The following is a 15,724-nucleotide window of genomic DNA, read 5'->3' as shown; positions in this document are numbered from 1 at the left end:
GACCGGTGTGTGTGTGTAGGGGTGTGTGTGTGTGTTTAAGTGCAAGAGGCGCCAGTGGTCTGTGTACCCCTACCTCACCCAAGCCGTGCCAACAGGTCTGGAGCATTCCCTGCCAGGCAGAGCTTTTCTGCTCAGCTCCCCTCCTCCCCCTATTGCCCCCACCCCCAGCCCCTCGCCATTCCTTCTCTGACGTCACCAACAAGCTCTTTGCGGACTGGCTCTGGGCCTGTGTACAAGTCTGGCTGGGGTGAGGGCCTGGGGAGGAACCGAGAGGATCCCGCACCAGAACTCAGTATGGACAGCCCCTCAACTTCAAGAACGACCTGTGTCGCCCGTTGTCTATTTCACAGAACGCTGCGCTCTGGGAGGCAGCCTGGCCAACACTCCCGGGCTTGTGCTCCCCATGATGCTGTACTCTTGGGAGCTTCCTCATGAGAGAAATGAGCAAATACGAGTGAGAGAAAGAGAGCCCCTGGGGAACTCAGGAATTGAGAAGGGAGTGTAGTAAGATAGGCCTAGGGGAATAGAAAAGCAGCATTTTAAATCATGCTTACTTTTTTGGGAATGGGGGAAGTATTAGGACAACTAGAAGCCTTCAAAAATAATGGTAATGGTCTGTTTTTTAAGCTGGGTAGTAGGTATATAGGAATCTGTTTAATTTTTTAAATTAACGTTCTAATAAATATGTACGACAGAATACAAAAGAAGGATGAACCCACCCCAATTCTAGCTTAGTAGAAGTTGATGGACATCGGACAGGGTATTGGATGTAGAAGGAAAAAGAAACAAGGGGTGCATGGAAGCAAATGGCAGGAAGAAGAGAAGACCTACAGGACTGAATGTCTGTGCTATTAATCATTTGTCAAGGCCAGGGTAGCTGTTTGCTGAAGAAGTGATCTAGGTCTGCCCTTGACACCATCCATCACTCCCGTTATCCACCACGGAGCACCTCTTCATTCTCCTGGAGAATCCAAAGAACCCACATACCCCTGATCTCAGACACTTACCCTACTTGGATTTGAAATAGAACTATAATGCAGGATGTGGTACAGTATCCAAGACAGGCCTGCTACCTTCCTTCCCTTCCAAATACATCTCTTAAAGGGAAACCCATTTAGGCTGCATGGGGCCTCTTTGTGGTAGGGGTAGGGGATTCGTAAAGCTCTCTGCCTGAGTTACAGGTTGTGCCTGAGGTACCTTCTGCTTTAGAGGTGCCTTGGGTTCCAGCAAGCTGAAAGAGGGCAGACTTGGCCCAGAGGAGAGAAAGCAGAAGCCATAGAAGGAGAACCAAGGATGAAGAACTTAGGGAGAGAAATAAAAGGGATTCCCCCACCCCGCCCCCACCCCAGGCTGTGTCCGTCTGCAGTCCCCACGCTAGGAGAGCATAAACAGGAAGCTTTCCGTTTAAAAGTCAGGTGTTGGAGTCATGGATATAGCTGGTTAAAGTGGGAACAGAACCAGCTGCAAAATTCAAAGAACCCCATAGAGGAGGAAATCAAATTTTTTTAGTAGGTAAATGCTCAGCCAATTGGGAGATGAAAAAATACATTTTAGGTGAGATATGATCAGGTAAGCAATCCAGTAATATATATATACCCAAGCATTTAACGTGTCTTTACTTGCTTGTTTGAAGTTATATTACCTGTGTTATTTTTAACTCTAACAGGAATACATACAATTCAAAGGATGAAGACTTGTATAAGGAGAAAGAATACTGTTCACCTCTTCCCTCCCTAATGCAGTTAATGTTGGCATGTTAAAATGTGGCCTCCATAGATTTTTCTCTTGTATAGAAAATCCTGGTCCTTAACAGGCTTATATGTTTCTGGTACTTAAGAATGTGGACTCAGTACAAGATTCCCTGGGTTTGAATCCTGGATCCACCACTCACACTTGTGTGACTTGAGCAAGTAACACATTCTCTGGCCACCACATTTTTTGTTTTGTTTGTTGTTGCCCACCTATAAAATGGATAGTGATCTTACATACCTCACAGGTTTGTTGTCAGGATTAAATACTTTATGAAACTTATAATGCCTGGAACCTGGAAAACAGTGTGTTGTGATTACTCCTACTAAAATTACTAGTACTACCGTTATTATCTTTATTCCTACAAAAATGGGTTTGTGTGCTATATATTACAGTGACTTGAGGTCTCCACTTAAAGTATATCTAGGGGGACGCCTGGGTGGCTCAGTCGGTTAAGTGTCTGCCTTCGGCTCAGGTCATGATCCCAGCCAGGGTCCTGGGATCGAGTCCCACATCAGGCTCCCTGCCCAGCAGGAGGCCTGCTTCTCCCTCTGCCTGCCGTTCCCCCTGCTTGTGCTCTCACTCTCTCTCTCTCTCTCTCTCTGGCAAATAAATAAATAAAATCTTTAAAAAAAATAAAAATAAAGTATATCTAGGGTTTTCTACATAGATGTGAAACAGATTTAACTCATTCTTTGTAATAGTGACATGATATTCTATAATATAGATTATCATCCTTTATCCAAACGCTCTCCAGATGTTGGCTTGCCACACACGCAGCGTTGGTATCAGGCTGAGGCTGTACCCCAGTCCCACTCATGGTGCAGGACAGGGGAAACTGGCCGATCAGAGGCGAGCCTGAGTGTTCCCTACCAAACCCCAGCGGGTAGAAGGAGGCAACTCCACGGGAAAAGCCCTCTTTGTTCTGGTCCCCTACTTTTCCAATCTCCAGGCCACCTGCCCATCCCTTTGTCACTTCTCCACAGACTGTTCTCCCATGAACTAGCTTGAAATACAGCTAGGGAGACAGAAACGTGAGTTCTCTGCTCTGAGTGTTTGTGGAGTACCAGCCCTGGCAGTGACCAGGGCCCAGAGAGGAGGGGTCTGATGAGCAGCCCTTTAGGGGGTGTGCATCCGTGGCTGGCTGGGGGCTATGCCCCAGGGTCTCTTGTTGTAATACCAGCCTGTGAGGTGGGCTAGCATGCAGAGGTGGGAGAGGTGTGGCTTTGGTTCGAGAGCCGCACCCACAGAAGTCATAGATGGTTCTGGACAACATTACCTGTCATTTATCTATCCCCATTTCTAGGTTTGCATTTACCCGTCTCCATTTGTAGTTTTGTATGGCAGTGAGCATCCTGGTACATACGTCTGTAATACTGCCACTCTTGTTTCTGTAAGAAAGGCCATCAGAAGAGGGATTGCTGGTCTGAGGATAGGCTCCCCTCTGAAACGGAGCTGCCACCGTCAGATTGCTGTCAGCTTCTCGGCCCTTCCAGCGAATTGTGGTCGTGTCCTCCTGGCCTTTTGGACGTCGGGCATTATCATCTGCCTTCATCCACCTTCACCTTCTTCCTTTGTGACAATCTTGTGGGCAGCGTCACGCATTCTGTCTTCAGTTGCCTTGACTAGTGAGATTGAGCGTATTTTCACAGACTCTTTGGCCATTTAAATTTCCTCTTCGGTGAATATCTTCTCTTAGAAGTGTAGGATTTCAACAGATGAAAGAGGTGGGAGAGGGAACAGGAAGGGAAGAGAATGGAAAGAGACTCTAAAATGAAAGCAGGGCATGTCCGGGGATGCCAAGTGCTCTGGAAGCTGCAGAGAGACACGACTGGAAACTGTAAGGAGCAGCCAGCCCCGGAGACCTCAAACTCCACGATGAAAGTGTCAGATTTAACCCTGTGGGAAAAAGCAAAGCTCTGGGAGGGGGTTCTCTTCTGGGAAATAATGCTCTCAGTGGCTGTAGAAGAACAGAGGCAAGAACAGACCCTGGTGACTCAGAAACTGGGTCAGTTTAGTCGAGGAATGAATTACTGAGCACCCTAACTAGGTTCCTGGCACTGTGGTTGGAAACCTTGAACGATGACATTGACAGGACTGTGACCAGCTGGACAGGGGACAGGAGAGAGAAGGGGCACAACTGTGACTCTTTGTGGTTTGCCGTCCTGGCTATTTGTGGACACCAGGAAGAGCAGGGAAAGGACAAACTCTTGTGAACCGGCCGCCTGTTGATTCTATCATCTCAGAGATTCTCTGAGGTAAATGTCACCCTCCTTAGCAGCTAGGGACATTGAGCCCCTGTAATGTGCCTAAGAGGAGCTAGTTTGGAGGGAAAAGACTAAATTTAAGACTTCTTTAGTTTCAGAGACCCCTGCAGATGGTAGAGTGTGCTCTTTCAGGAGGGATCTTGAGTTTATTCGTTACCTCAGAACCAGGGCCTTTTCATCTGTGCCCGCGGAAGGCACAGTGCCTGTGCCCGGGACTTTCTCAAGGGCCCGTGGAAACACTTGAGAACTAAATGTAATAATAATTAATATTAGTGTTAGCATTGGCTCCAAAATGTGAAAACTATAAAATCAGAATCATTAAATGCTTAGTTCAGTTTTTATAAAATCTGACATTAGGTTTGGTTTTTGTTCACTTTATGAGAATTCTGTATGGGGTGCCTGGGTAGCTCTTGATTTCGGCTCTAGGTCATGATCTCATGGGTCATGGGTTCGAACCCCACATTGGGCTTCGCACTCAGCTGGGAGTCTTCTTGAGGATTCTCTCCCTCTACCCCTCCCCCCACTCGCTCAGTCTCTCTAAAATAAATAAATCTTTTAAAAAAATAAGAATTCTCTATTGTGCACATTTGCAAGTTAAATAGCTTACTCTTAACCAAATAATTATAAGTAAACATACATATAAATATACACATACACATACTCATATATATAATAAGTAATTGAAAGACACTTGTTATTTCCTTTAATCCTTGGGACAACCTTATGTGCTAGACTCTCCCGTCCCTACTTAATGAATGAGGAAGTGAAGTCTGAGATGTGTCGCCCCATCTCACAGTTAGTAAGCAAACAGAGCTAAGATTCAGGCCCAGATAGCCTAACTCCAGAGCCCGAACTTGTAACTGCTTTGCCATATTACCTTCAGAGTGAGCATATTCTCTGACAAGGGAAATAGAAAGATGTCAAGGACCAAAGATAAAAACATAAGGAATATCTGCATTTTCAGAAGAGGTAAGGGAAGGATAGAAAGTGAATGGGTCAGCAGGTTGAAGATGATGAGGTTGGCTCTGGCCATAACATTGCCTGCGGTGAGAGCCTCAGGGACCAGGCTAGCAGCATTGGCTGGTTCCACCGAGTGGGCAGTAAGAATGCCAACTCCCGGATGTCCTGATTATGAAAACACAGCTGCTCTTGGGGCAACTGCTTCAGTAAAGTGTATATAGTGGAGCTCAGACGTCAAGCATCCTACGCAGGGAGCTCATGGTGAAGAAGCAGAGGATTTATGTGAGTACGCATCCTCAGACATACACACCTTTCTCCACTGTGTCCAGGCACAACTAAGAATCTGCCTTAGTTCCTGGTCGTCTGGGACCTGGATTCAAGCCACAGAGGACTTATGCTTTCTGCTTCCCCAGCCTATGACTGCGACCAAAGAAGCTTCTCTGAGGACCCAGACTTTCCAGACTGAAATTCTGGGATCCCCAAGCTGGAATTAATAAGATCAGTGTGGGAGCTGAGTGGGGCGGGAGGCAGCATGCGGCACCACTGGATTAGTTTTCCGGTGGCTGTTGTACCACATCACCACAAACTGGGTGACCTAAAACAGCAGAAATATGTTCCCTCACAGGGCTGGGGGCATAGAAGTTTGAAGTCCAGGTGTTAGCAAGGTTCTTTCTGGAAGTTCTGAAGGTGGTTCTTTCTGGAAGTTCTGAAGGAAAATCTGTCCTATGCCTCTTCCAGAGCTTCTGGTGCTCACCAGCAACCTTTAGCCTCCCTTGGCATATAGATGCATCGCTCCAGTTTCTCTTAGCATTCTCCCCTGTGTGTCTGTGTCTGCATCCAGATGTTTCTTAAAAGACACCAGTCATTAAATTAGGGCTCACTCAAATCCAGCATGACCTCATCTTAACTTGACTGTACTTGCAAGGACCCTATTTCCAAATAAGGTCACATTCACAGGTACTGGGAGTTAGGACTTACAGATATCTCTTTGGGGGCACAACTCTGCCCACATTCTCCACTTCTGTTTGCTTCCTTCTGCGATGGAAAAATGTCAAGCTCTTTTGGTTTGGCCACAAGAGTTTAGGAGGACCAGGAAAGGTGTGATGGGGTCTCCTGGGTTGGCCACCTTGACACCCCTGGTGAGTCCCTGAGTCAATTCAGAATCTGTCTCATCTGTGTCGTGGGAGGAACTGTCCCTGCTAGGGGAGGAGTGAACTGTTTGGCTCCTTTATTTATTTGTTTATCTGTTCTTCACCAAACTGAGTCTTTGCTTTCCTCTCTACAGAAGTCGATCCAGCCATGGCAACTCCCTCTGCTGCCTTTGAGGCCCTTATGAATGGAGTGACAAGCTGGGATGTCCCTGAAGATGCCATCCCATGTGAACTGCTTCTAATTGGAGAGGCCTCCTTCCCAGTGATGGTGAATGACATGGGCCAGGTCCTCATCGCTGCCTCCTCCTATGGCCGAGGCCGCCTGGTGGTGGTGTCCCATGAGGACTACTTGGTAGAAGCCCAGCTCACTCCCTTTCTCCTCAATGCAGTGGGTTGGCTCTGTTCTTCCCCAGGGGCTCCCATTGGTGTACACCCATCCCTGGCACCCCTGGCCAAAATCCTTGAGGGTTCTGGGGTGGAGGCGAAGATTGAGCCAGAAGTGAAAGACTCCCTGGGGGTTTACTGCATTGATGCCTACAATGAAACCATGACAGAAAAGTTGGTCAAGTTTATGAAACGTGGAGGGGGTTTGCTCATTGGAGGCCAGGCCTGGGACTGGGCCAACCAGGGCGATGATGAAAGGGTGCTTTTCACGTTCCCTGGCAACCTCGTGACCAGTGTGGCTGGCGTGTACTTCACCGACAACAAAGGGGACACAAGTTTCTTCAAAGTCTCCAAGAAGATGCCCAAGATTCCAGTCTTAGTTAGGTGAGTGCATTACCCCAGTGGGGATTTGGTCCCACGTTAAAAAAGACACGGTTCTTGTCTTTAGGTTGCTCCCAGGCTAACGGAAGAGAACTTGGCACTTAGGCATAGATTCACCCTAAATCAAGCAGATTTACCCTATATCAAACAGATCACCCTAAATCAATCAAGGTCTCCATTGCTACTGCCTCCCCAGGCCAGACCACTTAGCTCTTTGAGCAGAGAAAACTTCTTAGTGACCAATATGTTCCCTGGTGTCTAGCTAAATGTGAGGAAACGGAAAACAGACATGAGGGACCCCATAAGACAAAGTCTAAAGAGCTGTGGGAAAGGCTTTGAAATGTCCAGCCAGATGGGATTGGGAAGTAAGAAAGAACTAGAGGATTCAGAAGGCGATCTAGAAGAAAAGATAGCATGAGTTGTTCGTGCTAAATCCAGGAGTTAGGGGAGGATTTTGTGTCTGCAGGCAAAACTGATGTTGAAGAAGGAGGGAAGCAGGCAGTGGGTACAGAGACAGGCTACATGGAAGTTCTTTAAGAGCATTGCCCAGTCTGTTCTGTTCACACTGTGCTCCAGCATCTCATATAGTGCTGAACGTAGAGCAGGTTAGTAGGTGCTCAGGAAACATTTGTTGGCTGGTGATTGGATGGATGAATGGGAGAGATTAGAGGCTGGAGGAGTCCCAGGAGTATAAGAAGCGTACCAGGCCATGCCCTGTTGTACGTTAAAACTCGAAGCATCTTTGGAGCAGAGAGCACTGGGGTTTCTGACTGGCAGGAGCAGAGTAAAGTAGGATTGGGTGAGGAAGGCATACCAGGGTTAGTACAGACACATAGGGCCATGGGTATGGCCTCTTCTTGGCATGGAACATTTGAAACAAAACCCCACATGTGCCATGAGGAAAGACACAGTTGTTCTGAGGCATAATGACTGACCAAATTGATCAAATTTTCAGCTTACCAATGATCTTCATCCTAAGGAACAGGGCGGTAAGACTTGACCATAATTCTATTTCTAAAAACCTAATCCCCCTTACTTGCCTTCACAGATGTTTTTCTCTACCAAAACTCTCCCTCTTTTTTCTTTGGCTATGCCTACTCATCTCTCATCATCAATGATTCTCAGCTTGGGGGGTTGAGGGGGTTAGGCTGTACGTGTGTGTACGTGTACTCGTACATGTGTATGCGCACATGGAAAATCAACTTGAAGATTAATGCTTGAGAAAAAATCAGAGTTAATAAGGGAAGTATGCAGACTCTGTTGTGGAGATTGTGGGTTATTTGTATTGGTTATTTACTAGGTAAGATTGTGTCACAACTCTTGCTTTTGCAGGTAGGTATAGCATAGCATTGCTCATATGTTAGGTGGGGCATTTTTTGACTTGTGGACGGACTGAAGATGACAGCAATGATTTTCCTGAGCTGACTGGCTGACAGAAGTATGGAGGAGAAAGTAAAAGGCACAAGAGCGTGTGTGTGTGAGAGAGAGAGAGAGAGATGTGAAATACTGATTAAATGCATGTGTTGAGATTAGTATGGAAAAAGAGAAAACAAAAAACCCTATCCTCCTTTACCCCATAGTTTACTTAATATTCACTCTCACGGGGGCGCCTGGGTGGCTCAGTCGGTTAAGCGTCTGCCTTCGGCTCAGGTCATGATCCCAGGGTCTTGGGACCCAGCCCTGCACTAGCTCCTTGCTCAGCGGGGAGCCTGCTTCTCCCTCTCCCTCTGCCCTTCCCCCTCGCTTGTGCTCTCTCTGTCTCTCTCTCAAATGAATAAATGAAATTAAAAAAAAAATTCACTTTCATGTAGCCAATGCTGAAAGGTAGACATTGAGTGATCTTTCTCCCACCTGATGTTGTGGTTGCCAAACTGTATATCAAAATCCATTAATTATAAACCTAAATCGAGTGAATTTTATTTTATGCGAATTAGGCCTTAATAAACCTTTAATACATCTTTTAATAGGACTTTAAAAAATTAAGATTCTTTAAAAAAGAATCAGATATAATCAGATTCATGTACAAGGATATGCAATTCAGCATTATTTGTAATAGGGAAGAGTAGTATGACTAAATAAATTATAGATTTACCAACCATTAAAACTATGTTTCCAAGAATAATTAAGGGCATGGAGAAAATCTTTTAGGGGGTATCATTAAATGTAATGAAGTAGGATACTAACCTGTTTTCCAGTATGTTCCCACTTTTGTTCAAAAAATATAGCTCTGTGTAGAAAATATTGTAGAAGGAAAAGGTCAAAATATCAGTAATGGGTAGAACTCTGGGTCATGGAATAATGGTAGATGATTTTTACTTTTAAAACTTTTATTTTCCAAACTTTCTACCAAATGTTATTAAGGTGTATATTTCATTACCTCACCTCACATGTAAGAACATTAAAAGACAAGAAAAATAATTCACAAGTCACATTAAAGACCTTCCACATCTGTCAATGCATAAATACTTTTATGACATAAACAGAAAACCAAATTTAACTCTCCAAATGATTCACTTACCTTTTTAACATCTCTGATATACATATAAATATGTCTATGTGTGTATGTATTGCCAATTGCCAGTACTTTTGAATTATGAATCTTCTTCATGGGATACTCTTTTAAGCCACTTTTTCAATATTTTTCAATATCTCCTATATTTCTAACTGTTCACCTTAAAAAAGTAATAGGTCATAAACCTACAACACAACTCTTTTCATCTTTGCATATTATTTTCCCCACTCATGCATAATTTTACATAGTTACCATCTTAGTATACATAGTATTTTGAATTCCACTCACAAATATTTTTCATTCTATATGATCTTCAGAGTTATATTTGATTCACTTCATGAGAATGCCTCATTTATTTAATCATTTGCCTGCTGCTGAGCATTTGGATCTTTCTCCACTCTTGTTGTGATAGGTAGTACTATACAGAATATCTGCAAAATGTTTTAGAAACATTAGACAATGCAAGACACCAGGATGCTTCTATTAGAATTCAAGAAGGAAGATTATTTCCATCACCTGCTTAGCGAAGTTCAGATTGAAAACCCCTATGGATTTAGTTACTCAAAGGATTTATTTATTCTTAAGCCCTCATTTAAACATGGGAATGTGAATTAAGATAACTTTAATCTTATTACTTGCATATTTCTTACTAAATTCTAAATAAGATCTTGGGATCCTCTCGCCCTTCTAAGAGTAAACTGTGGCAGGTCTTATCAAGATGAATCAAATTTTTATCAGAGGACATCTACTTTATGATCAGAAAAACAAATCCCTAAGTAAGAAAACCAGATGATCTACTTTTAGCCTGGTGAGAATACCCACAGGTGTCAGGACATGAGCCTCCTAGTCACTGCCCTCCCTTCCTGCCTGGAAAGCACCATCATCTGCATTTAGAATGCTAGTCTCCGGGTGCCTGGGCGGCTCAGTCATTAAGCGTCTGCCTTTGGCTCAGGTCATGATCCCAGGGTCCTGGGATCGAGCCCCGCATCAGGCTCCCTGCTCAGCGGGAAGCCTGCTTCTCCCTCTCCCACTCCTCCTGCTTGTGTTCCCTCTCTCGCTTTCTCTCTTTCTGTCAAATAAATAAATAAAATCTTAAAAAAAAAAAAAAAAAGAATGCTAGTCTCCATGCCCTCTGTAAGACCAAGCCACCTGTAGTCTGTTCCCTGAGCAATTTCTACTCTCTTATCATCTTCATCCTCAGTGTCTCTACTGTGCCTCTAGTTCTGAGGCCAGTGGCGTTGTACTTTATGTGCAGAAGGAGACTCACATTTTATTAAGTATTTCATTTGACAAAACACTGTGTCCATTGTCATAAACTACTCACAGTCTCATTGCAGGACTCAGGATTCATATAACCTGGAAAATGCACAGATTTTAGAGAAGGAAGACTTCAGTAAGTTCCCAAGCTCTGTCTAATGCACACTCTATAAGCTGGTGTCATAGTCACCCCCTCTAAGCCTCATCTCTGAAGTGGGATTAATAATGGCTACCTTTCGGGATGGTTGTGAGGATTCAGTGAGTTAAGAAACAACGCTCAAATACCTAAAACACTTTAATTATTTTCACATCCAGCCTCCACACTAGGGTATATAAGAGTACGATGTCATGAGTATTATTCCCAACCCCTGAAACTTACCTAGCATCCAGCATTATGGTGCCTTACTCCAGATCATGTATGTTGTCCCAGTTATATAAAGTATTCGCATTTTAACTCATGTTTTTACCTACTTCCTCCACCAAACTGAGACAGCATCATCATGATCAACTCCCACATTTTATAAATTTAACATTTATACATTTAATAACACAGGTACTGGAGATTGAACTGGTTCCACCAATAAGAGATGTGATGCAGATAAAATGCATCATTAGATGATCAATCTTAGGGAGGTTTTAGGAGAATCAACCAGAATAGTTTGCCTAGTTCCTCTTTGGGATAGAAGTCCCTTGTCTCATTTTTATCCAAACCTCAGGCTTCTATTAAAGAGTCCCATCTCTGTTGTTCATTCATCCATTTATATAGCCAGCATTTGTGGATTATATTCTATATCCCAGGCATTATTTCTTATGCCAAGAAAATGATTTCCAAAGACCTGAGAATTAAAAGTACATAAACATCTCCAGTAACGAGACCTGGAAGGGGTTACAAAAACCGAACAACTGTTGTAGGAAGAGGGCTGTAATATTGAGTTTCACTGGAACCTGGAAACCCGGGATCTTACTGCCAGTAAATGCAGTGTGACCTTGGCATATCCTTCTACCACTTTTTCCCTCTAAATAGAAAGTGCTGGAGTAGAACATCCTGGTCCTCCTTTAGGCTGTAGGCCATTGAGAATGGTTTTCAGTCTACAGTGATCCCCATATAAAGTCAAAGTCATCAGAGATGCATTGAAAAGAATGTTGTACAAATGGTCATACCCTGAAGTGTTTGCATGCTCCAAATTCCTTGACTTGAAAACACCCCTGTGAAACCTGAATTGGCAAACATTACACACTGATAATGATTTATATTCCCTTCATTTTGAAAGATCATGAAAGGATATTACACACAAAAAAAGTCTTTGAATTCCAGATCATTAAAATTTCAGAATTTTGAAAATTGAGTAATCTACTGGAAATTAGCTGAAATGAAGGAAGAAAACTGTCAGTTTATAGGAGAGAATCGTAACTATTACTTCCCAAGCAGTTTGGAAAACAAAAAATCTGAGCGGATATTAATTAATAAGCTTATTTATAACAAGGATCCACAAATCGTTTGAGGTCATTGCTTGTTACATGTTAGGAATTTTCAGAATGCTAACTATGGAATTTTATGTCAGGATCATGGCCAGGCGTGGTGGGGGTAAACATAATGACCTAACTCCTACTCCACCATTCTCACTTCATGCTTAGTTATGTAGACTAAAATTGCATTAGTTGGATCTCAAAAAATAAACAAGATGTTTTAGAGAACGAATCCAAATGGGAAGACAGGGCACTTTAGAAGAGTAATTGCTAAATCACAATTCAGATCTCGTTCTCTTTTTGTGAACATTTTCCTTTCTTCAGTTTCAAAATACATGCTTGTTGAAAAATAACTGAAATAATCCAGAAATATGCAAAGTAAAAAGTAAAAGATCTTCATCGCCACTTCTCCCTCTGACCCAACTAATTCGTTCTTTTCCCCAGAGTTTGGACTCTATCTCCTCTGACTTTTCTTCTGTGTGTGTGTGTGTGTGTGTGTGTACATATGGGGGAGGGGGTGGTAGAGCTGGGGAAGAAGAAAGAGAAACAGAGAGAGAGAGATCTGCAACTTGATTTTTCACTTAATGTATCTTCACCATTTTTCCATGTGCACCTGATAAACGTACATCATCTTTCAGAATAGCTTATAGCATTCACAGCTGGATTGTTCCATAAGTTACTTAACCATTCACCTATTAGTACACAATAAAGTTATTTTCTAATTTTTCTCCTATATATAAAGTTATAAAGAATATCCTTTCACTAAAACCTACACAGGCTAGATATGTCCCTATTCATTTTAAGTACTTGTCAGTTTCCTTTTAGAAACTTCTTATTTTGGAAATCTTCAAACATATACAGAAATAGAAATCAGAAAGGTGAACAAACATGTACCCATTACCCAGGTGCCACAATTACCAACTCCTGCTAACTGGTCTCAACTCATCACCTGCCCTTTCCTTCCCTCTTCCAGTTTGTTTTGAGCAAGTCCTTGACACTGCATCATTCCATCCATAAAATAGTGTATCTCTAAAAGATTAAGGTCTGATCTTTAAATACAACCACAATACTGTTATCACATACTTTCAATAGCATTATTTTTTCTGACCTAGCAAAATATCAGTAACAGTATCGTTTTTTGGGAGCATTCTGTAAATTCTCTGTTATGTACATATGTCTAAACTTACCCTTTAGATCAACTGGATTATTCATATTTTCCATAAATTACTTAATTTTTATATACTTGATCTAAAAGAAATTCCTAAAACAATTGTTCTGTACTCCCACTGTGATTTTAGAATTGAACTTGGCTTTTATTTTCCATCTTTCAAAGCTGTGTTTTGGTATCCTAAAAACTCATGAATTTTTTCATGGTGTGTATGTTTTGTCAGTCTAGCACATCCTTTCTTGCAACTAGTATTTTTCACCTTGAACTCTATTTTGTCTAATACGGTAATTGCTCTTCCTATTTTTGTTTGTTTTGCCTCTTTGTTAATCCTTTTACTCTGTCTTTCTGTATCTTTTCCAAAAGATTTGTCTCTTACTATAAATCTGATTTTTTAACCTAACCTAACCTCTGCCATTTACAAGGGAAATAATCCATTTATATAATCGAGAAAATTGATGCTCTAGTTGCTATCATTGTGCTCGATATTTTCTGTTACACTTTCTTGTTGCTTCTTTTAAAATTTTCCCTTTCTGTCTTTTGCTCCATTGTTTGAGTTTCTTTTTCTCTTTTCACTGTTTAGAAATTACACATGATTTTTCTATTCTTCCTGCAGTTCTCTTTCATTTTTTTCCCCAGATCTTTACTTAAAAATTTTCACACTTACAGGAGCATTGCAAGAATAATGTAATGATAACCACACCCTTCACCTAGATACCTCAGTGGTTAGATTTTGTCACATATACCATATAAACACATAGGAATAATTATTTTGCCTAACCATTTGAGAGTAAGATGTAGACAGAGTAACACTTCACATCTAAATACTTCAGCATGTATCTCCTAAAAACAAGGGCATCTTCCAGTATAACTATAATGCAGTGATCTCAAAAAATGTGCCATTGATACAATACTATTATTTAATGTCCATGTTCAGATGTCTGCAGTTGCCCAACAATGTCTTTTTTAGATTTTTTTTAAAAATATAGGATCCAACCAAAACATTTGCCAGCTTTTCTTATCTTTCAGGACATTAGTGTTTTTGAAGCATCTAGCCCAGTTGTTTTGTGGAATGCCCCTCAGTTTGGATTTGTCTAATTGCTTTCTCATGATTATACTCAGTCCAGACATTTTTGGCAAGAATACTACATAGGTGAAATTGTGTTCAGTACAATGTATCAAATCGGGGAGGCATGTGATGTCAGTTTTACTGTTACCGGTAATGATAGAGTTAGCCATTTAGTTAAATTGGAGTTAGTCAGATTTTCCTATTGTAAGAGCCTTTCCCCCTTTGTAACGAGTTTAATCTATGGTGTGATAATTTGAGAGAATTAACGTCCTGTTCACCAACAACCTTCTACCCACTGGTTTTAGCATTAGTTGATGATCTGTGCCTGAGTCAATATTTAAAAAATCAGTTACTTCTACTGCTCTTGGGTAGCTCCTGTTCCTTTCTTAAAGATTCATGTGAAATGTCACCTCCTCCAACGCCTCCCATTCTGATATGGATGCACCTTCTGTGCACCTGTAGCAACCTGACCTTCTAGCTGAGTGTAGTTCTGCTTGTAGGTTTCTCCCAGAATTGGTTGAGATCCTTCTGTCAGGAAGAGCTTTCCTTCCCCACCCCCACATTTGTTGTTTGTTTTGTGGTGGTTTTAAAATTTTGTTTTAGTCTCACTCTGTACTCATGTCATGGACCTTTTAAAAAAAAATCAAATGTGTTATAATTCATTTAGAGTCAGTGTTTTTTGAAGGTCATCTTGTCACAAATTTGGCAAGTGAAAGCCCTATTAAGCTGACTGCCAAATAATTTGACATGACCAACCATTTTTTAGTGTTTACTCAATGTCTGGTACAACAAGGTGTTGCAAGTTTATCTTGTCCTTTTCTAGTCCAAAACCTGGCTTCAGCCATATCTTCAAAGATTCCTAGCTCCTTTCAGTGGTGAATAGTATTTAGAAACCAGGATCACCTCAGTGTGCTCATTGCTTTTGGACTGTCTTCATTCCTGGGCTCCTCAGAAGACAGCCAGGAAATATTTATTTTTTAATAAGTTCAAACGATACCTCCAGTTTAATCTAAAACTACAGGGTTTCTTCTCTTTCCTTCATTCCTGATTTGTATCTTCCATCTCCCATAATGAGAATACTGGTTTCCACAACTTCAGTATTTACTCATTTGCTCAATCCTACAGTGCACACAAAATAATTTCATGATTACTGTCCCCATGCTACTACCAACAGCATAAATAATAAGTTTTAAAGATTTCTCTGCATTTAGTTTTGTCCTCAGAATATACTGCACTGAACATAGAAAGTCCGAATACTGTGTTCAAAAGGTACTTGGATTGTCTGTTTTTCATTTGGCCCTACTTTTATTTAATGTGGGGTTTTACCCGTACTTATTTATTTAATTTTACTTTTTGAATGTA

The 15,724-nt window shown here is 41.8% G+C and overlaps 1 protein-coding gene and 1 long non-coding RNA gene across 8 annotated transcripts in view; one reads left to right on the top strand and one right to left on the bottom strand.

Annotated features, from left to right (window-relative positions):
* The window catches only part of TCAF1 (TRPM8 channel associated factor 1), a 48,476-nt gene that overhangs the window by 14,598 nt on the left and 18,154 nt on the right, over positions 1-15,724 (top strand). For all 4 annotated transcript variants that reach the window (XM_073899324.1, XM_025854917.2, XM_025854920.2 and 1 more), the window contains exon 2: positions 6,262-6,895. In XM_073899324.1, the coding sequence (XP_073755425.1) occupies positions 6,276-6,895 (620 nt within the window). In that variant the 5' untranslated portion in view covers positions 6,262-6,275. The remainder of the gene's footprint in view (positions 1-6,261; positions 6,896-15,724) is intronic.
* Positions 6,544-15,724, bottom strand: part of LOC141373926 (uncharacterized) — a 37,486-nt gene continuing 28,305 nt past the window's right edge. For 2 of the 4 annotated variants that reach the window (XR_012380392.1, XR_012380389.1), the window contains exon 3: positions 15,149-15,481. This is a non-coding gene — a long non-coding RNA (uncharacterized lncRNA). Of the gene's footprint in view, positions 6,662-9,076; positions 9,120-10,728; positions 10,761-15,148; positions 15,482-15,724 lie in introns of those variants that run through there. The other 2 variants (XR_012380390.1, XR_012380391.1) reach the window with 2 other exon arrangements.

This window comes from Callorhinus ursinus, unplaced genomic scaffold (genome assembly GCF_003265705.2).
Source record: "Callorhinus ursinus isolate GAN/ISIS: 27379988/994484 unplaced genomic scaffold, GSC_fseal_2.0 scaffold12, whole genome shotgun sequence".
Taxonomy (NCBI): Eukaryota; Metazoa; Chordata; class Mammalia; order Carnivora; family Otariidae; genus Callorhinus; species Callorhinus ursinus.
The sequence above is the reverse complement of the archived record's forward strand: the minus strand, read 5'-3'. Positions and strand labels throughout refer to the sequence as shown.